Source organism: Artemia sp. Qi Xiang Cuo, chromosome 14 (assembly GCF_049724085.1).
Source record: "Artemia sp. Qi Xiang Cuo chromosome 14, ASM4972408v1, whole genome shotgun sequence".
In the NCBI taxonomy this organism is placed as follows: Eukaryota; Metazoa; Arthropoda; class Branchiopoda; order Anostraca; family Artemiidae; genus Artemia; species Artemia sp. Qi Xiang Cuo.
This window is the reverse complement of record NC_142807.1, coordinates 58695081-58710998: the sequence shown is the minus strand read 5'-3', so window position 1 is coordinate 58710998 and position 15918 is coordinate 58695081. Positions and strand designations below refer to the sequence as shown.

At 36.1% G+C, this 15918-nt stretch overlaps 2 protein-coding genes across 2 annotated transcripts in view; one reads left to right on the top strand and one right to left on the bottom strand.

Moving 5' to 3' along the window:
* Nucleotides 1-1454: 1454 nt before the first annotated feature.
* LOC148944697 (alpha-amylase-related protein-like) lies at nucleotides 1455-11388 on the bottom strand. The gene is made up of 3 exons (XM_089100380.1): nucleotides 11261-11388; nucleotides 3332-3478; nucleotides 1455-1601 (listed from the first exon to the last, which is right to left on the bottom strand). The coding sequence occupies exons 1-3, from the start codon at nucleotides 11366-11368 to the stop codon at nucleotides 1590-1592; spliced, it is 267 nt and encodes an 88-aa protein (XP_088956506.1). The 5' UTR covers nucleotides 11369-11388; the 3' UTR covers nucleotides 1455-1589.
* Nucleotides 11389-11439: 51 nt separating this feature from the next.
* The window catches only part of LOC148944696 (alpha-amylase 1B-like), a 49677-nt gene continuing 45198 nt past the window's right edge, over nucleotides 11440-15918 (top strand). Inside the window, exon 1 of the mRNA XM_089099997.1 lies at nucleotides 11440-11490. Coding sequence (XP_088956123.1) covers nucleotides 11440-11490 — 51 coding nt within the window. The remainder of the gene's footprint in view (nucleotides 11491-15918) is intronic.

Sequence of the window (15918 nt, the reverse complement as noted above, 5' to 3'; positions counted from 1 at the left end):
AGTCTCTTACGAGGTATTTTAGGGAATTTGGATGAAGTGTGAAGAAAACTTGATGATGATAGTCGAAGCGTTATTTAAAAGTTGTTTAAATACTTTAATTACCATTGGCTATAGTTCATTCTTTAATAAAGGATTGATGCGAAGCAGTTTATCAGAGAAACTTACAAACAGGAAAAAGCATAAGGCTTTTTTATATTGGGAATAGTAAGAGACAAGCCTCAGAGAATCAGGCAGCTAACTAAGGCCGATGTGTGCCATGGTTTGTTCTTTACTAAATTACAGCTATCTCTACAGCCATGATACCGATGAAACTTACATAATCTCCATTTATAATTAATGATACTGATTCTTTATATAATCACTTTTTATGGGCTATTGTTCGTTCTTTAATATTATATTTTGGCAATTTAAATAATAGCTTTAGCGATTCTGAACTGAAAACTAAATTAAATTAAAATTTATTTGAATTTTTCTATTGAAATATAACACAACGGTATAGAAATGCTCACTTTAGAAGTTAAGCCAAAAACGTTTGATTCCAGAAATCAATTATAGCTTTGAATGGAGAGATGAAATAAAATTATTCTATTTAATATATTCAAAAATTATTCTAGTTTCAACTGAAAAATCAGATTTTCTGGTTAAACCCTAAAAAATTACTGTATTTTATAAGACTGTATCTATACTTTTTATAATATCAAAATCCTATTTTGATCTTCATATGCAAGATGATTTTATAACATTTGCTACTCCAGTGCTATACAAAAATGTAGTTTTTCGTTAATAACTGATTCTATTTTAAAAATTAATTTTGTTAACTACGAAAGGTTTTTATATACATCAGTTTTTTAAATGAGCCATTAAACAGCTCTCTATGATGTTTCTGTGCCCTGCTAGCGGAGGAGAAAGAACGGAAAGAAAAAACAGATGCTGTCGATGCAGAATATCATATTTGCAGCCACTTTTCTTGTTTTTCAAGCTAATATATTTTCCTCGTTATTCAAGCCAAGGGACGGTAAGTTTCCTATATAGTGGTTTCAGACAAGGCGGTTTTAATTGCGTACTTCTTATTTTGATCTGGCGCTATTTTTAAGGAGTTATGGGCTATTATATTTCTTAGTATTGGACGAGATCGTCTCTTCATAGGTTGTTACCTACCACTGCAATCCGGATGAAACTATGACTTCTTATGACATAGCTATCGAATGTATTTGAACATATTTATGGGAGGGAATGGTTCCATTGTAAGTTTAAAATTGCAGCAAAGGTGGTATATGTTCTTGGGAGATCTATACGCAACCTGTGTTTCTTTTTCTTGGACTAGATAAAAGAAAATGTCACCTACCCTAGAAATACTGACAGCTTGTCTCACAAGCAGCTAAGTTCGTTGCAAAAAAAAACATGATATCTATATGATCCAACGGTAGGAATTAACGAATACTTTTTCTTTTAAGCCTGTTCAATCATTTTATTTAGTAAATCTGACTAAAGTAAACACGCTCTACAAAAAGTAATAAAGAAAATGTGCTTCTGTGTCTTCTTTGGTGAAATATCCTCAAACTAATAGCTCTTGTTTTGGTCATTGCAGACTATAGTCGTGACTGAAATAAAACAATATATATATATATATATATATATATATATATATATATATATATATATATATATATATATATATATATATATATATATATATATATATATATATATATATATATATATATATATATATATATATATATATATATATATATATATATATATATATATATATATATATATATATATATATATATATATATATATATATAAACAAGGATCGAGCCACAGAGAGGATCGATCTCTGGGCCTCGTATTGCCAAACAGAGCACCAATCCACTGGGCTACCACCAGGTACAATATTACTTTTACTAACAACTAAAATTTTGTTAAAATATAAAATTTAGTTAAAATTTTTCCTCACAAATATTTTTTTTTGGGGGGGGGGGGAATTTGGATTTAAAACCAAACAATTTCACCTAAATTAATCCTATTCATCAGCCCAATCTGTTCTATATATATCATTTGGTTCTCAGGGTTTTTAAAATTTTCTGTTTTATTCTAAAATGAAATCTGATTTGCCGCTAGTCTTTATCGAGGTTCTATATGACTATAATTTTTTTTTCAAAGAGTCAGTACATAAACCTTTAGGGATAACTTCTTCAGGAAGAATGGAGACAAATGGAGGCACAATACGAGAAAGCTCTGGAGAAGAAAGCAAATTTATATACTTGTATAATCATCGACGCTACATCAAAACTCTCACTAACAGACTGGAGAGAGTCGCAGGGAACGACTGAACCTGCTCTGTTAGCCCTATTGTCGATCTTTTGGAGTTGCACGAACAATATTTTTTGAGCGAATGCTGCTGGCATCTGTACTCGGCAGTGTGTCTGATGCAATACTTGTAAGCTCGAGCTGATGTGTAGAAGGTTTTTGCAGCGAAGGTTGATCCCTTTCTCTTTGGATCTTCTATTTGCTCTCTTCGTCATAAAGAATGTTCATATAATTTTTGGGAATATAATAATGTTTGGCACTAATCGATAATCGACAGAAAAATTAAAATTTTTGTTGTCGAAATTTCCCTAAAAAAAATAAATACAAAAAAAGCTTGTCGCACAAAATAAAAATTGTCTTTAAGCATTTGCAAAAGCCTATGTTAACGGATCATTTGACTAAGTCTAATGATTAGCCAACTAAACACACAAAGAAATAAAAGAAAAATGCTTCACACTAGATATAATACGAAATTCTAAGGTAATAAACTGAGCTACAGAATGATTTACGCTTGCCACTGTTTAGAAGGGTAATTGCAAATCTGAGGCAAGAGAGGTCTAGAAGGGACAATTAGTACTTCTACTCATTTTTAGCCCCGACTTAAAAATGAAAACGATAAATATGGGGATACTGCACAAATTACGAAGGAGGGGGCTATGTTTGGTTATAAAATATATGGTTTTAAACCTGGAAATGCTTTTTTATCGCAATAGACTGTTTTTTTACTACAATTTGTCGTTTAGTTATAGAAAATTTTAGGTTTAGGTTACCTTTTAATGTTTGCTTGAATTTAGCAAGCAGGCTGTAGGCGCTGCAAGCTATAAGTGGATAATAAGAAATCTGCAGAAAATAAACTCTGTTCCAAATACCGAAAATCTATTGTTATTTAATTCAAAATGACCTAGTTTACCTGATTTGGGAAGTTACTCAAAAAAGTCTGTTTATATTTCTAATCACATAAAATACTGAGTCTATGGGGTTATCTGTTCTCGTAATATTATAAAGTAATCCTTACTCCTTGGTGGATTGCTAGTATTCCATCATATTCCCATGGTAGAATTTCTACATAAGCCCTTCCATCATTACCAACATTGACTTTTTTGACGCAATTATTTTTGCTTCCGCTAATTACATCACAATAGGTTCCAGCTGGAAGGCATGTCTGAAATAAAAGCCCAAATATTTGAGTTAGTCAAAATACAAAGTGTAATTTTATTTAGAATAGGTTTATTTTTAGAAGAATTATCATCGATTTACATTGTCAAAATTTTTTTATCAAACACTGCTCAATACTCTCAACAGGGGCGGATCCAGGATTTTTTTTTTTAGAGGGGGGCACCTAATAGGGTGCTCCGATAAAATTGCGAACAAAGAAATACGAGCAGCTTAAAGGGGACCTCGACAATTATGTGTCGTAGGTAGGCAGTGGAAAGGGTCGTAAATTCAATCTAAAATCTGGTGAGAGTTAAAGTTCTAATAAATCTGTTGAAATTAAAATGATGTAAAACTATTAATACAAAAAATAGTAAGTTATAAGAGCAACCCCAACATAAAAGAATAAAAAGCTATTCACCATCTAAAAAAATAATATTTAATATTTTCTGCATAATTTTTAGCCTTTGCACTACCGACCACTATACCGAGTGAGTGAAGCTTTGTGTTGTAAAAAAAAATTGGTCTTGAACCATCTTTTTGAGTCATGCATTCTTTGTGACTATTTGTATTGGCCAAAGCATTTAGCATGTCGCCTAACTATACGGCATCGTATAATTATGATTTAATTATTATTATTATTATTTTTATTATTATTATTATATTTATTATATTTATATTATTATTATTATTATTATATAATTATTATTATTAGAATTATCATATAATTATGATGGTAATGAATAACAGGAACTGAGGATTAAGATATAATCGTATATGTGTAAAAGATCAAATATAAAATATTAGTACGTTTAGGGGTGTAACAAGGAAAATAGAACAACAAAACAGAAATACATTGAAGACATTTAAAAAGAGGGTTTTCAGCATAGGTAATAAAACATTAGCTAATCACAATTTCACAATTCACAAAGTTAAGATTCACAATTCACAAAGCATCACAATTCACAAAGTTAAGAAACAGTGTCAACTTTGATGAAATCTAAAAAATTTACAAATCAAAATTTCAATTTTCATAACAATGTAGTGTATCTCCACTTTTTAAAGTTTGATATATTTTGCTTAAGAGGTGTAAGAAGAAACGTAGAACCAAGAGATAGAAATGCATAGAAGACATTTAAAAAGAGGGTTTTAAGTATAGGCAATAAAACATTAATTAATCACAGTTTCTTTTTAAAAATAGTGCTTTAATAAACAGTGTCAACTATGACGAAATCTAAGAAATTTAAGAATCAAAATTTCAATTTTCATAACATTGTAGCGTAACTTTCCACTTTTTAAAGTTTGATATATTTTGCTTAAATTACAGAATTCACAATTCTATAAAAAAAAAGTATATTTTTCTCTTTCTACTCCCGTCACATCTATTTACTACACGGTCGATGTTTACCTCAATATTCCGGTGATTGTTTATTGCTAGTCCTGTCAGTATAGAGTCCTGTTAGTTTAGAGCTCTTCGTTAGTATTTACTCTTCTATTCCCTAAAATATTCAAATAAAGACCAAAATCGCCGGAAAAATAAGAAGTCTAATAATAGTACAGGCAAATGGAGGTTTGACCCGAAACAAATTGCAACAGAAATGATTCTTACACCATCTTGTAGAGAAAAAAAAACTGAACAACATATCCATTTTCGCATATTGTGGGTTGACGCAAAATAACCGTTTTTTTGGCTTTTAATGCGATTTTTTACGTTTTCCGAAAAAAAATCTAATTTTAGTATCCGACCGTTTTTCTTGAAATGAAGTTTGATTCTGATGCAGAATGACAAGCTGACAAAGAAAATGTAGTCAGATTGGGTGTCTGGTGCAAAACAAAAAGTTTCACTATCATCAATATGCGTTGCGGTAATTTTTGTAAAGACAATCAATCGGCACTTGTTATTCAACAAATGATCGGTTGTTCGTAAAAATACCTGAGCTAGGCACTAGTATAAGACACTTCGAAGGCTACGTAATGCAATAAAAATGAAAATCGTCACATTCATCACTCAGTGTTTTAATGATTTCAAAGTTTATTCCCAAGATTTGACTGAGAAATTAATTAGACGAAGTCCTCCCAATTTACTCCCGTCGTAACCTTTGACCAACCCTTGAGGTGGAAAGCCATGAAAATGGTCGAAGCGGCTTCACCAGGCCATGCACTTTCAAGTCATCCTGAAAATTGGCGGATTCCATACCATGATGAGTTTTCTTGGAGCAATGGGTTACATCATGGATGGGTATGGACTCAGAGATATTCTTGAACACGTGTATGCGCCCAATACTGGTCCCCACCTTCTCAGCGGAAAAGCGATCACTAGAGTAGTACGTGGACATTTACTTATTGACGCTGCGCTACACGCCAGTCTGCTTTCTGAGGTTTTTTCCGACAACCAGGCTAGTGTTGATGAGCCAAGACTACAATCCGAAGAAATTGTGGAACTCAGAAACCTAGACGAGAAATTGATGAATAAGGAAGTAGTTGTTGAGGTTGCAGAAGGCAATACTTCCATAGAAAAATACAGGAATTCATCAGCAGCTAGAGAAAAGGACTGCTTCAGTGTCGACCATCAAAGCTTTGGTTCCAGTATTTGGACATGGTTACGATTCTACGAAAGTTTGTAAGAGGAAAACGAACTGGGTCATGGGAGCTCCATTTGAAGTCTACCTCAGACAAGTTACCTTACCTGGCGGCTGCGGGACACAACCACTATAGGAAATCATGCCATCTTTATCTCCAGCGAATAGACAAGCTCCAAGATACCCATCCTACGGTCTACCAGGCTTTCCAGAGTGGCATGCATGTAGTAAGACGATCTGATAGATTCTGGGCTGGACTCTCCACAGATCTTGTCATTGAACAGGAGCTTATGCGCTCTCTTAAAACCTCTGGTGGCCTTACCAACGGCAGCAGCATGACAGAGGCTCAGAAGTCCTTATGGGTTTTGTCACGACCAGTCTGCTCTACAGTAAGCCTTCTGATGGAACGTATCTCACAAATTCTGTACGTTACAAGTGATCAGCACAAGGAGATGTCAGAGCCGATGCAACTGAGAGACTGCAAAGATACGCAGACGATTATCGAGTTTCTGGAAAGGGGTTCACCATTGGAGGGAGATGTTCAGTTAAGAAGCATAGCAAATGGTCTAACTACCTATCAGTCTGCCAACGTTGATTCTGCCAAAGATGTTGGCCTAAAAGTCATTGACGCCAGGTCTGGACAGCGGGTCTCTGACTTTGTGTTTCGACTAAAACAACTGGAAATCAATATGACCACCACCCAACGACAAAGCGGATACTGCAAACGACTAGACCCGACTCTTCTTTTTCAGAGGTTTATCATAATCGCGAAAAGGATCAATCTTACGGAAACTGAGTACTTTCATCACGAACTGTGTTCCTACCCAGCATCACTTTTTGACAACTCCTGCATCCTCCGGACTGCGAACAAACCAGAACTTGCGAAGGCCATAGCCCAGGCGTGCACCCTTGAGTTGAATTCATTTCCCCGCCTCGAAGGCACTCGATATATCCTAGACGGAGGAGCTCCGCTGCACAGGATTCCATGGACAAAAAATGAAAGATACCTGGAGATTCTAGACCACTATGCAACTTACGTGACTGGAAAGTATCCTTCTGCCACTATCGTTTTCGACGGCTACCATGGTGGGGCTTCCATAAAAGATATGGCTCACTCGCAGAGGAGTCGTACAGTTGGCCTTGAGATCTTCTTCAAAGCAGATATGCAGCTCAAGGTGAAGAAAGAAGAGTTCTTATCTTGCAAGAAAAACAAAGCCAGGTTTTATCTGCGCTTTGGCTGATCATCTCCGTGCAAAGGGTGTCTCTGTCTCCCAGGCATCAGGTGACGATTGTGGAAGCTGCTGGTGCCTCTTCACGGTATCACGACACTGCTTTAGTTGGGGACGACACCGATCTATTGGTTCTCTTATGCTACCACTGTGACTTGTCAAGCAAGAAACTATTCTTCGCACCTGAGCCAAAGTCGAATAAAGCTCCCCGAATATGGGACATACACACCCTGAAAGAGAAGCTGGGACAAGATACTTGTCATCTGATCCTTTTGCTCACGCCCTGTTAGGCTGTGACTCTACTTCGCGAATCCACGGTGTGGGAAACGGTCTTGCACTCAAGAGGCTGATAGAAGACAATGATTTCCGAACATCAGCTGCAGTGTTCATGCAGAATTCCACTTCGAAGGAGGAAATCAAGACCGCTGGTGAAGACGCCCTGCTGATCATATACGGTTCGTCGAAAGGAGGGAACTTGAACAAATTCCGCAGAGAAGTTTTTGAAAAGAAAGTGACAACGGCAAACTCTTTTGTTCACCCAGAACATCTGCCACCAACTTCTGATGCAGCCACGTTTCATAGCTATAGAGTTTTTTTTATCAAGTTCAGGTATGGACCGGGGAGCCTGATCCGGAACTGAAAGCCGAGGAATGGGGATGGAAGAATAAAGATGACTTCTTGTATCCATTAACAATTGACCTCCCACCAGCCCTGCGTATGTTCCTAAAGATCGTGAAGTGCTCCTGTCGTGTACAGTGTTGTTCAGCGTGGTGTAGCTGCTTTAAAAACGGCTTAGTTTGTACTTCAGCATGCAGAACCTGCAAGGGAACAATGTGTTCCAACTTCCCAAAACTCGACAGCGACAATGACGAAGAGAACCTAGAACCCTAGTCGTTAATCCATTCCAAATGAAGAAGTTGCGAAACTAGTCGGAATCTGAGTCTCTATTATGTATTTTTTATAAGATTGATTCTATTTAATATACTGTTAAGATTAGACACTATTGGTTGACCCTAAATAGTATACGAAGAGTGTTTTAAGTGTGATTTACGATACTGACCACTGAAAACTAGTTCAGTTCGTAATTCACTTTCCCTAATTATTTTCTAAAAAGATGTAGATCATTCTTTAATGATTAAGATTTTTTTTCTGGTTCAGTGAACAACCTATTTGATTCTACTTTCGGTCTCAGGTCGTGATTCTACTTCAGAACCACAATTCCATTCAAGAAATCGGGCTACAACGAAAATTGGATTTTTTAGGCGAAAAAATACAGTTACTTTTTGTATAGTGCTTCTTACGCTAAATCCGACTTCGTTTTCGGTCTCGCCATGTTATTTTGGGTTAGAATCATACTTCAGTTCAAGAAAAACCGATATCCACGAAAATTACGATTTTTATTCGAATAACGGAAAAAAATAACACTAAAAGCCAAAAAAACGGTTATTTTGCATTGACTCAGACTATGCGAAAATGGATCGGTTGTTCAGTTTTTTTTTCTCTACAAGATGGTGTAAAAATCATTTCTGTTGCAATTTGTTTCGGGTCGACCTCTTTTTGGAGCTCATTTTCCTGTACTATAAAGAAGCATGTAGGTATGTGCTTCAAACTAAGTTTATGATTCAAAATACTCCTTTAAAAAACAAAAAATTATGTGTTTGTTATTTTTGTACTTGACAGGCAGCCTATAGATTGGTGATTTAAATTCTTAGGTTTTCAAGAAGTGGTAGATTTTTAATTGACTTTTTTTTATCTTGAAATTTTCATATTCGATTCAAACGTTTAAGTCTCGATAAGTCTGTTGAGCACAAAAATAAAAATTTGAAATTCGGCTTAGATTTAGCATTAAGTAAGAAAACTCTCCTGTAAAAATTTTGATTTATAGACAACTAATCGTGGGAATATATGGGATGTTATGTATGGTATCAAAATAAGTATAAAATCTTCAGCGGTATATATAGCAGTATACACAATTTTATGGACAAATATATGCAGCCCCCGTACATAAACATAACTATATTTTGTGACTGGCTGGTATTGAAAAGGCGAGAAGTCATATTGAAGTTATATTCCATTTCCGTGGCTAACTCGAGTGGTGTGAATTTTCACTTTTTTCAACATTTTATTAGTAAATGTTTGAAAAAAAATTGATGCCATTCCACTTACTCAAACTAAGAATTCAGACGCCCATCTATACATGCTATAAATAAAAACGCATAATTATTTGCCTTCTTTTATAAACCTAGGGTTAATTTATACCTCTCATATACCTCTCACATACCTCTCAGTAAGTTAGGATGTTGGTAGACTCCAGGATGAGAATTTGAGAGAAACTTTCTTATAGATTATGAGCAAGCTTTCGATTCTGTTGATAGAAGAACTTTAGCAAAGGTTTTATCCTTGTATGGTATACCAGGCAAATACATTAAGATGATTAGTGCTATGTACGAGAATAACACTGCTGTGGTTAAGGTAGGATATGTGGTTAGCAGCTTGTTTTGTAAAAAATGAGGGGTTAAGCAAGGTTTTGTCCATTCATTAAATCAGGAGTTAAAGTTTTCATTAAATCAGGAGTTAAGCAGGGTTGTGTTCTATCCCCCCTTATATGGATCATTTTGATGGACTTTCTCTTAAGCGGACACAGGAGGCAATGGGAGACCATGGAATCAAATGGGGAGGAAAAACTCTCCCGGACTTAGATTATGCTGACGCATCATAGATGAAAGTGTGAGCAAAAGGAATGAAGTTTTAGAGGTTTTGCGAGTTCAGGGTGCTAGAGTAAACTTAAACATTAACATTAACTATGTCACTAAGGCTAGGAAAAAGTGAAGAAATAAAGGTGACAGTAAGTAACGAAAATATTGATCAGGTGGACAGCTTCACTTACCTTGGTAGTATTATTAGTAAGGCCGGTGGGAGCAGTGAAGATGTTATAAGTAGAATAGCCAAGGCTCATGGTGTTTTTTTTTTCACAGTTAAAAAAAGTTTGGAAGAATAGGAAGATAAGTCAGCAAACTAAGATAAGAATATTGGAAGCTACAGTGATGACAGTGGTCAAATATGGGTTCTCTGAAAAGTGGATGAAGATTTACTAGATGTTTTCTAGAGAAATTGCCCACGAATTGTTCTGGGTACCAGGCTGACTGTTTCAAACATTAGGCTGTACAAAAAAATGTGGCTCAATCCAGCTATCTAAGGCTATAATGAAAGAAAGCCTCCTTGAGTGGAGTGGTTAGTTGCTGCAAGGAAATATAAAAAAACGTATATTTTCTAAGTATGACGTTTTTCCTATCAAAATGACGCTTGTCCATCTTAGGTGGCATTCTGATTTCTGAAATATCCTGTTGATAAAAAAAAGAGTAGAATAACCCTGGCAGGATCATGATCGTATCCATTGGGGGGGGGGGAGAGAGTTAGGAGGTTTGAACCCCCCCCCCCCCTCAAAAAATAAATTGTCCGACTGGTAAAAACGTAACAAAAATGCATATACAACATTTGAAGGTTATTTTCATAAGCCCCCCGCTCCCTCCGAACAAAAAACCTGGATATGGCCTTGTGAAGGATTAAACAGCGTAAAACAATTAGGAAAATCCCAAAAACTGCTGAATACGGAGTTACCCAATGAGGTTACTCACGAGGCTACTTAAGAGGCCTACGCATATGACAGGTTAAGTAAAATTTGAGTAAGAGGTCTAATGTATACGATTCAAATAAGCCGCGTCGAGTTGCACAACCTCCAAATTTGTGTTTTATTGGTCAATATCTTATCAAGAAAAATGGCTAATAATGTCATATAATGTCAAAAGGATGTCACTAAAAGATGTATCTGGTAACTTTATCAGCCACGTTAAGTGGCACGGCCCCAAATGTATTCTATTAAAAATGTGCCACCAAAAGAGGATTTAAAATATGTTTTCCACATAGACTGTATACTATATCACACTGGCTGCCCTTCAAAAAGAGAAAAGAGGGAAAGACCCTAACCTGAAGAGTCTGCTTCATGTCATGTCCAGAGTTATTAATTGCGACAAAGCCCTTGCCTCCACGACAAAATGCTATTTGATTGCCACCATCATCCCACCAGTCATTCATCCCTGTACCTAGAAGGTAAATTTAAAATAAATTTTACCATATCTAACAAACTGTGGTAGCACCATGTATTGATGCTCTACTTGGCGATTTGTGGCACAGGACTTGATTTCAGCTGTCTTAAGGTTGGATGACATCAGGGCGTCGCTTGGAGGGATGGGCAGTTGCCCCCAATAATTTGGAGAAAAAAAATTACTATATAACCCATGCCCCTTGAATATCCGGATATAGACCCGTCTTTACCCCCCCCCCCTCCCCTCAATAAAAATGCTGGAGCTACGCCGCTGGGTGACAGGCCTGCTACCTGCTCCTGAAAAAAGGACCCAGCAACTGAAACTTCAATTCGACGCCATATGCACCATCAATAGCTCTGGAGGACCTTTATCCTATCTACCATATCTATCGCGGAAAAGCTAGAGAAAATGACAAAAATTGTTTGTTTTCTTAGACAGCGAATTTGGAAAAGCTATAAAACTCTGAATATGACAGCCTTTTAACTTTTTCTGGAAGATCTGCCTCAGTTATTTGAGACTAAAAGTAAATTCTTCCAGACAACAGACATTAATAATAAAAAACCATACAAAACATTTTTTTAATCGAATTTTGTATCCATTTGCAGACGTAAATTAGTCTAATATAAGTTTTTACATCACACATCCAATTTTTACGCAAAATAAATAGTTTTTAATACTTGTGTCTTTTACGAATAGGGAAAAATAACAAAATAAAAAGCGGAGCTCAAATCAAAACCCTATGATTAGGAGTCTTGTCGATCACACACGCTGCCAGTAGAAGGGCCTTATTGACTCGTGTCACGCACCCCTGCTGCCATCTACAATTTAGTTTAATGCTGACGGGACATAATTTATTCAAGGATTATCGATCGAGTCTAATGGGTGTGTCAAGGTCAATCGATCTGTTGTTGTTTGGCCACGTGCGAATGACATGAGGGTTGATTTACATAATCGATGGGGGTCATAATTTTTTCAAGGATTATCGATCGAGTCTAATGTGGGTGTGTCAAGGTCAATCGATCTGTTGTTGTTTGGCCACGTGCGAATGACACGAGGGATGATTTACATAATCGATGGGGGAATTATTGATTCACGAGCGTGGGAACTTATGAAACAATATGGTCATAGAGTCCCTAGGGGGAAAGATTACGTAATCGCTCAATGACCTCTTTTTCCAAGATCGAGTTATTTGTTGTTTCTATGTGTAATAACTCGGGGGGCGAAGGATGCACATGCGCATTGAATTCTAACGGGAACAATGTTATTGATCTAGGACTCGAGGGGGAAGTGAATTTCCGTGGATTTACATAATCGATGGGGAAATTATTGATTCACGAAGGGGGGAATTAAGAAACAAACATGGCTTCATTGTTGTTTGGCTAACCTAACCTGTGAACTTGATTTACATAATCGGCGGTTAAATTGTTGATTAAAGTAGATGTAATTTATATTCATCATGTATTGTTTTCTCTGTGATTTACATAATCGCTTGGGGAAATTATTTTTTCACGATGGGGGAATTATGAAACAAACATGGCTTCATTGTTGTTTGGTTAGCTTAACCTGAGAATTTGATTTACATAATCGGCGGGGAAATTGTTGATTCACGAAGGGGGAATTATGAAACATTAAGGCTTCTTTAATCTTTAGGCCTGAGGGATTTATTTATTATTGTTGTTTTTGGACAAGTGCATGCCATAAACCACATGGTGCTGTCACGAGTCAGAACACCTGTGCTGTCGACCTCAATTCACCTATCGTGAATCAATAATTCCCCTTAAAAACAACAAATTAATTTCCCTTTCTTGACAGATCAATCAATCAATGACATCATCTGTCAGACTTTAAAAATTTTCGCCTAGAAACATTTCTCCAGGAATAGATCCAGGTCATTAATGTCTTTGCCTCGGGAACAGTTCTACTGGTCGAACTCCAAAGGATATTAATAACCAAAAGGCCATGGAAACAATTAGGCAAGAAACATCTTAGCGATGAATTGTTTTAGCGTGCGAGAAGGTTTCCTATTAATTTGAAATGCGTTAGCACAGAGATGCCAATAACAAAGGAACACGATGAAATTACTTTTAGGGATTATTTGGGCGAAACCGTTTTAGACAGGTAATGGAACTATTTCGGCGAAACAGATAGAGACATTTTAAAAGAATATTTTTGAAGAGATTTTAGAAGAGAATTTAATGGTGAAACTCTGTGGTCGTTATAATACACAAGTTTCATTTGAACAGTGTTGTGAGGTCCTCGAACCCAACCCCCAAGGGTTCCAATCCTCATACCCCAACCCCGAAGGAAGCCCCCGGTCCTCAAAGGTCCACCGGGCTCCCAAAGGCCCGCCACCGGTCCCCAACTGTCCCCCCGGCCCCCCACGGCCCCCCCGGACACTCAAAGGTCCCCCAAGCTCCCAAAGGGCCACCGGCACCCCCAAAGGCCCTCCCTGTGCCCCAAAGGCCCTCCCCCGGCCCCCTCCTCCTCCTCCTCCCCACCTCCTCCTCCTCCTCCCACCTCCTCCTCCTCATCCCTCCTCCTCCTCCTCCCACCTCCTCCTCCTCCTCCTCCTCCCATCTCCTCCCCTCCTCCTCCTCCCACCTCCTCCTCCTCCTCCTCCTCCTCCTCCTCCCCCTCCCCCCTCCCATTCCCTCCCCATTTTTTATACTTTTTTTGTGCATTGAGACACAGAACGACCCCCTCCCCCCGGCCCCTCCCCCCTCCAAAGGTCTGATTTTTTTCAAAGTTTATTTTGAATTTCTTTCGTTGAAATGCAAGAGATGGAATATTTCACTAGTGTTTGATTGTGGTTTAACATGTCACAATTACATTTTCATAATTTTTAAAAGTACATTTTGAATGTCTTTCATTGAAATGCAAGAGTTGGACTATTTCACTAGTGTGATATTTTGGTTTACTTTTTAACAGTTTCATTTCACGGTTAGTTCATTTTCTAAGTTTTATTTCTATCAACGATATTCAAGAGTTTTACTATGTCTGTAGAGTTATATCGCGGTTTACCATGTCAGAATTACAGCCCCTTAATTTTTCAAATGCTTTATATTATGTCTGAAGTTTTTAAGCATGTTATTGACTTTTTAACTAGCGGTCTGGCGCGGTACACATTGTCACAAATAAATTTTCTTGATTTTCAGAACTTCATTTTGAATTTCATAAGTTTAAAATCAATAGTTGGATTCTTTCAGTCATGGATGGTGATGGTTTACCTTGTCACAGTTACATTTACTTGATTTTTCAAAGTTTATTTTGAATTTCTTTCGATGAAATTCAAGAGTTGGAATATTTCAGTAGTGTTTGGTTGCGGTTTACCTTGACGCAGTTACATTCCCTTAATTTTTCAAAGTTAATTTTGAATTTCTTTCGTTGAAATGCAAGAGTTGGAATATTTCACTAGTGTTTGGTTGAGGTTTACCATGTCACAGTTAAATTTACATTATTTTTGATAGTTCATTTTGAATTTCTTTTGTTGTAATGCAAGAGTTGGAATATTTCAGTAGTGTTTGGTTGAATTTTACTTTGTCACAGTTACATTATCTTTATTTTTCAAAGTTCATTTTGAATTTCTTTCATTGAAATGCAATAGTTGGAATATGTCAGTAGTGATTGGTCGTGGTTTAACTTGTCTGAGTTACTTCACATTATTATTTCTTTTTACAATTTGATTTTATTTCTTTTAATTTCTTTTTTTTTACTTGTTCTGTATGTTTTTTGTTCGTTTTAAATTTTAAAATTTAAAGTCAATTACTTTTTCATTGTTCATATTTAATTTCTTTAGTTGAAATGCAAGAGTTGGAATATTTCACTAGTGTTTGATTGTGGTTTACCATGTCACAGTTACATTCTCCTCATTTTTCAAAGTTTATTTTGAATTTCCTTCATTGAAATGCAAGAGTTGGAATATTTCGCAAGTGTTTGGTTGTGGTTTACCTTGTCAAAGTTACATTTTCCTGATTTTTCAAAGTTTATTTTTAATTTCTTTAATTTAAATGCAATCTATGGACTATTTCATTATTCTTTGTCTTTGGTTTAAATTTTATAATTCACATTCTATTAAATTTTAAAAGATAATTTTTAATTTATTTAGTTGAAATGCAAGAGTTGGAATATTTCAGTAGTGTTTGGTTGTGGTTTACCTTGTCACAGTTACATTTTCTTGATTTTTCAAAGTTCAATTTGAATTTCTTTCGTTGAAAAGCAAGAGATGGAATATTTCAGTAGTGTTTGCTTGTGGGTTACATTGTCACAGTTACATTTTCGTAATTTTTGAAAGTCAATTTTGAATTTAATTCATTGAAATACAAGATTTGGAATATTTCAGTAGTGTCTGGTTATGGTTTACCTTGTCACAGTTACATTTTCTTAATTTTTAAAAGTTAATTTTGAATTTCTTTCGTTGAAATGCAAGAGTTGGAATATTTCAAAAGTGTTTGTTTGTGGTTTCCATTGTCACAATTACATTTTCTTGATTTTTCAAATTTCATTTTGAATTTCTTTCGTTGAAATGCAAGAGTTGGAATA